Source organism: Protopterus annectens, chromosome 1.part1 (assembly GCF_019279795.1).
Source record: "Protopterus annectens isolate FY-2018-M chromosome 1.part1, PAN1.0, whole genome shotgun sequence".
Lineage (NCBI taxonomy): Eukaryota > Metazoa > Chordata > Ceratodontiformes > Protopteridae > Protopterus > Protopterus annectens.
Window position 1 is genome coordinate 242273927 of NC_056726.1, and position 12501 is coordinate 242286427.

The window sequence follows — 12501 nt, forward strand, 5'->3', positions numbered from 1 at the left end:
GAGAAATTCCAATTCAGAGACATGGTAAAGCCACACTGAGAAACACCTCATTAGCAGCTCATTACCATATTTCTTAAAAAAACACTGTGGTGTCAAACCTAGTGTCCTCTCTAGCTGTCAACCTATTATGTTAGCAAAGGCAGCTCACTACAAGCACACATGCAGATGCGCACACACACACACACACACACACACACACACACACACACACACACACACACACACACACACACACACACACACACACACACGCACATACACTCACCAAGATAAAAGCCTCCCTCACACTCACTCACAGAAACCCACCCACACATCTGCACTCATAGTTGAACACAAAGACACACACACCAGACGTGCCATGCCCTACCTGCTGTGCTGAAACTGCCAGGCAGGCAGACACACACAGACACACACACACACACACACACACACACACACACACACACACACACACACACACACACACACACACACACACACACACACACACACAGTGTAACTGTACTTACAGTTATCATAAATGCTCTCACAGGAGTGAATGGTGACTGTCATCAAGAGGGAATTTAATGTTTCCTCCTAGATTTAAATTTTATTCATCCAAGCAAATTTCTGAATTACTCAGCTGAGTAAAGCATGCTTTTTGAACATTTCCTGGACAGCCATGGATCTGCAAATATCTCCAGGGGGGGTAACATGGCTAATTAGCAGCAGGCTCTCCCCAGACTGCTGCATTAGCATGTGGCTTCACCCATGATTCTGCCTTAGCAAGCAGAAAACCATAGTGGGTGACTAATGTAAAAATCAGAATGGTCTAGTGCAGTGAGGAAACCATCTGAGGTGAGGCTTCCTTATCACAGTAAGCCTTTCTGAATCCTAGGGATTGATTCAGTTGGCATAATGTATCTTCCTGTAAATGACTTCTGATAAAAAAGGTGGGAGTCACTTAGAAAATGTACATGTGACTGTTTTCAATGCTTGTTGCTATGCAGCATTCAAAGCTGTGGCTGCAATTCGCCTGCTTTTATAAGTTCTGAATAGAACAGGGGGCCACCTTCTGTTAACAGTTTCACTTTTCATGTGGGGCAATGGGCATGCTATAATGTACCAGACAACACATCAAGGAATTCTTCTGCGAATGACACCCCTCTCATATAGTGTAGTGGACATGCAACAACATGCCAGACAACACTACAGGAAATTCCTTCGGTCAACAGTACCACCTCTTATAAGGGGGTAGTGGGCATGCCTTAACATGCCAGGCAACATGTGAAGGAATTGAGAAGCTCACAAGACTATAGAAGAGGACACTGGATAGTCAAGCTGATGGGGTGAATACAGAATTACAGACCAAAGGGGTCGCCAAGATGTATGAAAAATGCCAGAATGCCCCAATGGGTATGCATTCAACATCTCCCTGGTCCTGTGGTCAGGCTGCTAAAGCTCACCTTCTCTGTATTCTACCCTGGTTACTCCCTCCCTGCCTATATACTCAAAAGGAAGATCAACTGTTTTAACCCAGAAGAACTCCCTGAATGTTTGCCTGCTAGTCCTGGCCTACTATTAAGCAACATACTGCAAGGACTCCCTATATCACACTGTGTATGAATTATTCCACCCTGGGTACTCCCTCCCTGCCTATATACTCAAAAGGAAGATCAACTGTTTTAACCCAAAAGAACTCCCTCAATGTCTGTCTGCTAGCCCTGGCCTACTACTAAGCAACATACTGCAAGGACTCCCTATATCACACTGTGTATGAATTATTCTACCCTGGGTACTCCCTCCCTGCCTATATACTCAAAAGGAAGATCAACTGTTTTAACCCAGAAGAACTCCCTGAATGTTTGCCTGCTAGCCCTGGCCTACTACTAAGCAACATACTGCAAGGACTCCCTATATCACGCTGTGTATGAATTATTCTACCCTGGGTACTCCCTCCCTGCCTATATACTCAAAAGGAAGATCAACTGTTTTAACCCAGAAGAACTCCCTGAATGTTTGCCTGCTAGCCCTGGCCTACTACTAAGCAACACACTGCAAGGACTCCCTATATCACACTGTGTATGAATTATTCTACCCTGGGTACTCCCTCTCTGCCTATATACTCAAAAGGAAGATCAACTGTTTTAACCCAGAACTCCCTGAATGTTTGCCTGCTAGCCCTGGCCTACTACTAAGCAACATACTGCAAGGACTCCCTATATCACACTGTGTATGAATTATTCTACCCTGGGTACTCCCTCCCTGCCTATATACCCAAAAGGAAGATCAACTGTTTTAACCCAGAAGAACTCCCTGAATGTTTGCCTGCTAGCCCTGGCCTACTACTAAGCAACATACTGCAAGGACTCCCTATATCACACTGTGTATGAATTATTCTACCCTGGGTACTCCCTCCCTGCCTATATACTCAAAAGGAAGATCAACTGTTTTAACCCAGAAGAACTCCCTGAATGTTTGCCTGCTAGCCCTGGCCTACTACTAAGCAACATACTGCAAGGACTCCTTATATCACACTGTGTATGAATTATTCTACCCTGGGTACTCCTCCCTGCCTATATACTCAAAAGGAAGATCAACTGTTTTAACCCAGAAGAACTCCCTGAATGTTTGCCTGCTAGCCCTGGCCTACTACTAAGCAACATACTGCAAGGACTCCCTATATCACACTGTGTATGAATTATTCTACCCTGGGTACTCCCTCCCTGCCTATATACTCAAAAGGAAGATCAACTGTTTTAACCCAGAAGAACTCCCTGAATGTTTGCCTGCTAGCCCTGGCCTACTACTAAGCAACACACTGCAAGGACTCCCTATATCACACTGTGTATGAATTATTCTACCCTGGGTACTCCCTCCCTGCCTATATACTCAAAAGGAAGATCAACTGTTTTAACCCAGAACTCCCTGAATGTTTGCCTGCTAGCCCTGGCCTACTACTAAGCAACATACTGCAAGGACTCCCTATATCACACTGTGTATGAATTATTCTACACTGGGTACTCCCTCCCTGCCTATATACTCAAAAGGAAGATCAACTGTTTTAACCCAGAAGAACTCCCTGAATGTTTGCCTGCTAGCCCTGGCCTACTACTAAGCAACATACTGCAAGGACTCCCTATATCACACTGTGTATGAATGTATGTAGCCAAAGAAATTACCTCTGTACTCATTGTTTAGCTACTATTATTACCCATTTTTGTGCTTGTATGCCCTACTGAGAGTGCGTTCCTTAAAGCAGCCTACCACGGACCATTCACTACAGCCCCCCCTCCTATCACTATACCCTTTTAACCACTTAGTTCCACCTAAGGCCTTTATATCACTTCTTACCTTTATCCTTTATTATCACTTTCTACTACCACTAGGTGGCAGCACCCTATCACTACATACCTAGAAAGAAACTAGTTCTTTAGTGGCTTCTGCACCCAATGCTGGCTATACTTTCCATTTCTTTTAACAAATATACATACTCCCTACATTTTTTTTACATCCACTCTCTCCTTGCTATATCTCAAACTCTCTCTTTCTCACCTTGTTAACCTCATTTCTGTGTTCCCATATAGCATACAATACCTACCCACCTACCTTCTTTATTGATTCCTGTTGCTGATACTTTTTTCTCTGATCCTCTATCCTGGATTGTAACAACCCGCTCCGTTCGCCCTGCGGGCTCACTCCGCTCCCCTACCCTACCCCCAAATCCCATACACCCCCAGTGCATCTACACTTATACTCACCTAACCACTCCTACTTCCTCCCTACCTATTACACCCCTCCCCTTTCCCTATCACTCCTACTTCCTTTTTATCTATAATACCTCTCCCCTTTCATCACCATCTTCTACACCCCTATAATCCACCTCCTCACACCTCCCTTCATATTTAACAACACAATATATATTTCTAATCCCTTCTCCCAACACTACATATTCTACTTTAGCTAAGCCTCAACATGCTTACAAAACTTCTGTCATTCTCAATCCAACTATTACTACTTCTGAGCCTTACTTATATCCACTACCTTTCCCAGCCCAACACCACAAATCACACACCATTACTTCACACAACCAGCTCACTCCCTTCAACTCATTTACACTCATTTGTCTCAATCTCCTCTGGACTATATCCCATTAATACCCATCTATTTTTTCACTACAAACTAACCTCTACTTATAAACTCTCTAAACCCTCTTTAGCCTTCAATATCTATTCAAACCTGAAAATATACAATATACAAACAAGGCAATCCAAACATCTCATCAGCATAATCCAACACCTAACAACCATACTTCTATCTGGAGATATACACCCTTACCCAGGCCCAAACACCACTTCCCCTACATCTAAATCCATCCTATTTGCTTCTCTAAATGCCCAAAGCATAGTTAACAAAATCCCCAATCTCCACACATGGCTTCTCAACAACAAACCTGACATCTTAGCTATTTCTGAAACCTGGTTAAAACCTCATATAAAAGATATTGAAATAGTGCCACCAAACTGCTCTATCGTCAGAAAAGACAGGGCCCACAAGAAGGGTGGTGGGGTAGCTCTACTCTACTCATCCACCCTTTCCATTACTCCCTACAACAAACCCATTCCTCACTTCTCCAATGCAGAATTAGTACTAGCTCTATTTCAATTAAATAAACACAAACACATTTGCATAGCCTCACTTTACATCCCCCCTGGAGATAATACCTCTGTACTTGAGGATATCCTATCCTGGCTTTCTACCAATATCAGTAATGAAACTATTCTCATGGGAGACACAAATATCAATTGGTCTTCCATTAATTCTCCTACACACCCCCTAAACATGAACCTATATAAGTACTCTCAGCTAATCAACCTCACTACCAGGCCCTCTAAAGACTTCTCCAGTGGCAGTTCCCTAGACTGGATATTAGTCTCTCACCCCCACTACTACACTGATAGTGGAACTCTTCCTGACTCCCTCAGTGACCACCTTCCCATTTTCACTAGATGACTTCCATCTCCATTACATGTAACTCACAATTACATCAGCACTCGGAACCTTAAAATCTTCAACCCAATAACCTTCTCAGACTCCCTAAAATCAATAAATTGGAACCCCCTAAAAACCCTACCCCTGGAAAATGCTGTTGCACACTTCAATACAACTTTCCTTAAACTACTGGATAGTTTTGCCCCCATAAAAACCAAAAGAATACGAAACAACACCGTCCCCTGGCTAACAAAAAACACACTAACTGCCATGCGACTTAAAGACAAAACCTGGGCACAGTACCAAAGAAGCAAAACTCCAACCACCATTAATGAATTCAAAACACTCCGCAATACTGTTAAAAAACTTATCACAGCAGATCGACAGAATTACTTCTCCTTACTCCAAAACAACCACAAAACCAATCTTCAAAAATTCTGGAAAGGCATCACTACCCTCCTAAAACCTGGCACAGCAGAAAACCCAAGCCCAGACCCAAATGCACTAGATATAGATCTGGCTACCCAATTCAACTCTTTTTTCATAGACTCTATTTCCAAATTAACCTCATCCTTCTCTAATAACACCTCACCCCCTACTTCTGTATCCCCCCTCTTGTCATCCCCTTCATCTCCAATCTCTCAACTCCCACCATTCTCCCTAAAACCCATTCCTACTTCTACCATAAGAAAACTCCTGCAAAAGCTAAAACCATGCATCAATGCCCCAGATAACATTCCTCATCCTTCCTCAGCATAGCTGCCGGCCATTGCCTTCCCATCAGCATCCTAATCAATCGTTCTATCCAAGAAGGGCTTGTACCCAAACTCTGGAAAAGGGCATTCATCATTCCCCTGCACAAAGGAGGCAATAATAACAATATTACTAACTTTCGTCCCATTGCCATCCTCTCTTCTATATCAAAACTTCTAGAGAAATGTATTAATCTCCAACTCCTTCCCTATCTCTTAGATAATAACTTACTAACTCCCACACAACACGGATTCAGACCCGGCCACGGCACCATGACTGCCCTCCTTTCCTTCCTGGAAACTGTAAATAAAGCCAGAGATTCTGGCTCTACTGTATCTACGCTCTTTCTTGACCTCTCTAAGGCCTTTGATACTATCTCTCACAACCTTCTCCTAACTAAACTATCTAACCTAAACCTATCCCATTCCTCTCTCAATTGGTTCACCAGCTATCTCTCCAACAGGCAACAAGCTGTTAAGTGGAAAAAAGCCATCTCCTCTTTCCTTAACACACCCACTGGTGTCCCCCAAGGTTCCATTTTGGGTCCTCTCCTTTTCAATATATTCATAAATGATTTCTTCCACTCAATTTCTCATGCTAAACTTATTCAATATGCAGATGATTCCACAATTATCTGTTCAGCCACATCCATCCCTGCTCTCTTAAAACTGACTCAAGACGCCTTCTCTACCACAGAATAGTGGATGATGGACAATCATCTAGCACTCAATGCATCAAAAAACAAACTTATGGTATTTACCCCCTCAAAAACCAACACCATTGATAGAAAACTATTTTCCATCACTAGCCAGAATAACACACCTCTTGAACTGGTATCTGAAACCAAACTACCAGGAGTCCAGATTGACGAACAGCTTAAATTCAATAACCACCTACAACTGAACATAAAAAAAACCCACCAAAAACTTGGAATGCACTACCGATACAATCGATTCCTCACTACATCTACTAAGCTCACTCTTGCTACTACATTTCTCATCCCTTCCCTCCTTTATGGCGCCCCTCTGATAACAAACCTACAATCCTCTCTCAAAACAAAACTGTCCTCTTGGTATAATAAAATTGCCAAATTTGCAACTAGCCACAAATCATCTACCCATCACTGTGTATCTCTCCACAAACTTAACTGGCTAGAGCTTCCCAACCATCTCTCCTATACTCAGCTTACTTTTGCTCATAAACTAATTTTTCATCCCTCCCTCTGTCCCTCTCTCAGCTCCACCTTTAAAATGCACCTGCCACAAAGACTCCTAAGATCTAATAACCAAAACCTAATAGAACTGTACAAACCTCGCCACTCCAGGACAAAACCTCCTGTCCTTTGCCCTGGCACGCCTATGGAACTCCCTTCCTCCCTCCATCCATTATCACCACCAACCTCCCTGCTTTTAAAAAATCACTGCACTCACATCTAACATCCTCATGGGAATGCTCCTGCTCCCACCCCTCCTAGCCTATTCTTCACTTCTTATGGGCAGCTTTACCATATATTACCAGACACCAAATAATAAGCCAACTGTAATGACATCTTATAATTCTTTTATTCTACTATTTCACTCAAGAAACTATATATTTACTGCAGCAATGCTTTGTTTTTCTACAAAATGTAACCTTAACATTTTTTATTATACCTGCTTAAATCTTAGTTTTTCTACAAAATGAAAAAAACAATTCCTTTGTAAATGCTTAATCTTTGTTCTGTCTTAAACCCACAATTACCACAATTGTAAACTGCTGTAATCTTTTTTGTTACCAATGTTTTAAAGCTTTGTCTTTAACCTACAAATGATTGAAATTGTAAACTGCTGTAATCTTTTTGTAACCTTTGTTTTGGAGCTTTTCTCCCCAGGACTCCATTGAAAATGGGTTCTTATTGGCCCAGTGGATTATCCTGGTAAACCAACTGCAAATAAATAAATAAATAAATAATCATAGTAAAATGAGTTGGGAGAGAATACAGAAAATGGCAAAGTCTGCTGAAGAACAAATATAGAACTGTGAAAACAGTAATATAAAATGAAGCAATGTCTGGAAAGGGGTTTCTGGGATGACATATCCAGGGTGCGGCTTCTATACCAGCACTTCAGGAGTGGGATTTCTAGACTGGAAGGCATTACAAGAAGGATCTCCTAGGGGCAGGAATTCTGATGAAATTACATCACTTCCATCCATCAAACTTTTTCACACTTTGTATACCCATTTACTACTCATATTGATAACCACTGGTTCCTTGATGGTATTTATTTTTTTTAATTATTAGATGATACTGCTTATTGTGTTAACCATGTTGTCATGTGAACATTTGTCTACAACAAGCCACCTGTGTTTTGAAGTTAGTGCAACTTGTGTGTAAGAAGTACTGAATAATATCAGGCCAGACAAAACTAATTCCTAAACATTTATGAAATGTAGAATAAGACTTGGTTCTTCTCTGTCCTTTCCTTAATTCATCAAAATCAATTATTTAACTGTGAGAGATAGCTAATACTCAGTATGCAGATGTATTCTATCACATACATGCAATATATATTAACTGCTTAGCAATGAATGTGGTTAAGCAGTGTGTTGTGACTCTCTCATTTGTTGTGCAGGCAGTAGAGGTCAGTGGACTGAGAGCCCTTGAAGAACTAATAATGTATTATTGCAAGCTGGAATAAATAGAAAATAATGCATTCAGACAATTGACTAACCTCAGGGTACTGCAGCTCTGCAAGAATGGTATGATGCCCGTGCACTAGCCTAGTAATTAAGGAGCCTGAATCCTCACCACTAGCACCAGTGAGGGGCGTCCATATTGGGAGGATAACAAGTACACACACACACACACACAGTAAAGTACAATTTCCCTTAAGAGCACACAGAGATAACAGTCAGTCTGGGGTTGGTTTCTCCCTTTCTCTCCAGATCCCCAGTAAGATTCCCCACTGGCACAGCTATAGGGTTCAGATCTCAGCCTAGTGGTCAAGTCAAAACCTCCAGCACCTTCTCTGTTTAACCAGTGCTTCATGGCCCTGCCCAAGTAGCAGACACACACACACTTTGAGATTTGATTTATATACAAACACACATATTCTGCTGGGGAAGGCTGGCACAGGTTCTCTGGCTATGCCCCCTTTCTGCCCAGACTATAAGGTAGTATTGACTGCCACTAACCACTACTATCAGCTACTATAAAGGCCCTTACCAAAGGGTGTCCAATTTTACTGTGCAATATTATTATTATCCAATTAGTAGGTGTGATGAATAGCAAGGCTATTGGAGTGGTTTGTACAGTATCACCAAATACATGCAAGTACTCTAGAGCTTAAATTATTTCTACACAAAATAGCCACAGTTGAAAGGTTTAAAAATATTTAATAATAAATAATAAAAACACAAGACAATACTTATTACTTCAACACAATGACATTACAAAGTTCAGAAATCACAGGAAATACTTTAAAACAATATTGTGGGATAGTCTGACAAATATAGAAAACAGCTAGTCTAATCGTACAATTTCTATTTCTAAGAGAAATCACTGTTCTAAATACTACTTATATACAGAGCAAGCAAGTGCTGGTGAGTGGATGTTCTTACTAGATCCAAGACAAGATACAAAATGCTGTTATTTCTTTCTGAGATAGCCCTTAAATTGATAATGCACAGTACTGCTGAGTCATTTCAGATTACATCATTCTTGACACCTCTGCTGACGTTTCCCAGGCTCACAGAACTCAAAATTTAACATATCTTTGTAGTCTTGCACCTGCCAGGAACCACAGCAATAAAGGACACTTTACATGTAAAATCTAATAATCTCTGTCTTAAAACAATAGAAAGAATTTGCTAGTGCAGACATCCTGTCTCCGAGCTTGAGATCAAACACAGTTGTAAAATTCTTTACTTAACAGCTTTCTTCCAGCATGGTGCACTGTGGTTACATATTTGAAGCTCAGTACAACATACAGTTTAATTCTAACATATAGTTCTCTTTACATTTGTAAAACAAGCCTATGGATTATATTAATATTTACAATGACATAGAATTATCTACAAAATTCTATCTGACTGGGCGGGCAGCCCCCCAGTTTTTCACAAACAGGATGACAGAAATTCCTTGTGCATTGCCACCCAGCCTGGAAGTCCTTAAGCTGAATAACAACAAAATACAAGAGTTACATGATTCAGACTTTGATGGCTTGAAGAACCTCAGGCTTCTAGACCTTCAGAATAACATGATTGTAGCTCTTAATTCAAGCATCTTTTCTGCCCCCAGAAATTTGATAAGTCTGAACACTGATGGAAATGGCATGAAGTCAATTGATGCCTCTTTCTGTCTTTCTAGACTTAATAGATTGTGTCTCTAAGGCAACAGGCTTTCCTCTCTACATTCAAAGTTCTTTGTTTTTCTACAGTCATTGGAGGTCATCAACCTGGCTAGAAATCAACTTGTAAAAGTACCACATGAGCTGCCTAAGTGTCTTTTATCTTTAAACCTTGCAGTAAATAATATCAAAGGTCTGAGACTGTGGAACATCAGGCATCTTGACCGACTTTCAAATATGGTTCTTTCTGGAAACCAGATTTTGCAAGTTGATCATGGTGTTCTTGATTTACCTAATTTGACCACAACAGATCTTTCTACTAATCTGCTGAAAGCTGTACCACAAAACTTGCAGAGAGCCTTCAGAAATTTGACTGCAGCAATAACGTATCAAAAATATTGCAGCACAGGATTTCACTGGGCTACAACAAAAGCAATGTCTTTCAGCTTTTCCCTTTTAGGTGGTCGCCACAGCGGACCGCCGGCAGTGGATTTTTACAGTGCTGAGTTGCCAACCCGACACCCAAACTTCACGGAAGGCACAACCACACGAACATGCACCTACCTGCATGTCTTTAAAGCTCACTCAGCCACAGGGAGGACATATAGACTCCACACAGAAGGAACTCCAGCCGAGAATCGAACCGAAGAACCTCTTGCCGTGAGGCGACAACACTAACCTCTGCAGCACCGCGGCCACACACTGCTACAACAACTGAAACATTTGTTTTCAGATAGCAATGCCATTGACTCTACCCATATACAAATTGGTCCAACGATATCCATATTTATGGGGACATGATAAAATTAAGTATCTAGGAGTATGAATTAGAAATGACTCTGTGGTGGCAGCTAAGGGTATGTGGGAAGAGACTAAACAGAGGATAATACAAAAATTGAGAAACTTGAAGTTTTGTTATATGGATATGGATACTAAGATGCAAGACATTAAAATGTTTTTAGCCCCTTTAGTCTTATATACAGGTCAGGCATACTTTTATTAACTGGAGGAGAAGTTGTGGATAGCAATTAAAAAAGAGTTGAAGGATTTTATCCGGGAAGGGAAGACAGCAAGGGTCAAGTGGGATAAGCTGATTCTACCAATAGAACAAGGTGGACTAGGATTACCTAATTTGAGGGGTTATTTTAGAGCAACACAGTTAAGGCTCTTATACACAGCACAATCAGAAAACTATAATTCAAAGTGGAAAGGAATGATGCTGACACAGGGAGTACGCTCAAGAAATAAGGAGAGATTGGGATTTTGAATGCAGACTCTTAAGAACAACCAAAATCATACAGAGTATTATATTTATAAAATAGCAGGGAGTATTCTAAGAACCAAACCAGCATGAGAATGGAGAAAAGAGATTTTGCTGATAGGGTTGGCTGTGGTCAGGGATACAGTTAACAGGGAAGAGGGGGCTGGAATTTATTGGAGGAAACTGGTAAAGGAACCAAGGTACTGAGAGCAAATAACTAGAAAGGGAAAGGTAATAGAATGGGAAGAGGCCAAGAATTTATTTGGACTGCAGGTTAGAGACTGGCTTCTCTATCAAGGACTGATATCAGAGTATAGGCAAAGAGAAAGAAATACGGGGTTTCTAAATGAAAGACCAGCACTGATAGCGTTTTTAATGGAATGTAGAACAGAAGCTGCTGTTAAAAAAGGAATAATTAGTAAAGCATATAAAATATTGCATGATAATTAAAAAAAAATCAATCAGAGGATCTTAGACAGGATTGGGAAGCCAGATTAGATAAGCAATAAACAAAGAGGCAATGGGTGGACATATGTATAGCTCCCAAATATGCAACAAAGTCTGGAAGATTTATGATCTTTGCCTGGAAGTGTTTACATAGGTATTTTTATACCCCAAGTAGACTCCAAAGAAGTTTTCCTTGGGTGGTTAGCAAATGTTGGAGGTGTGACGGGGAAGAAAGAGGTAGCTGGAACATATGTTTGGAGGTATGATGAGCTGGCAGACTTTTGGGATTCCCTGTGGACTACTCTGTCGGAGATGCTGGGTGAGCAGATTGGACTGACTGGGGAGACGATTTTTTGAGCGATGCTACAGAATCAGAATTGCCTAGACATAGCAAAGCCTTGCAGAGTCTAATTATGGTGGCTGCCAAAAAAGCAATTACTAGAATATGGAAATCAAAGTCTAGACCAACTTTACTAGAAGTAGTGAATATAGTAATAGAGATAAAACAACTGGAATTGGGATCTTTAGAAAAGGGAAGGAGCAAACTACATAGGAAAAAATGGGATCTGTGGAAACAATATATGCAGGGCAGGAATGAGGTTTAAGGGGCAGGATTTGAATGAGCTGTATAATGCTTAACTGACAATGACTTGATGGTTATAAGTGATGTATAATGTTTATAACTACAGTTGTTTCAATGCAGTCTGTGATGTAAACTGTTTGCAACTAAAGTTATATCAT

General features: G+C 40.9%; 1 protein-coding gene across 1 annotated transcript in view; it reads left to right on the forward strand.

Moving 5' to 3' along the window:
• The window catches only part of LOC122814373 (nephrocan-like), a 101589-nt gene that overhangs the window by 17114 nt on the left and 71974 nt on the right, over positions 1–12501 (forward strand). Inside the window, 2 exon segments of the mRNA XM_044086960.1 lie at positions 8407–8463; positions 9838–10438. Coding sequence (XP_043942895.1) covers positions 8407–8463; positions 9838–10438 — 658 coding nt within the window.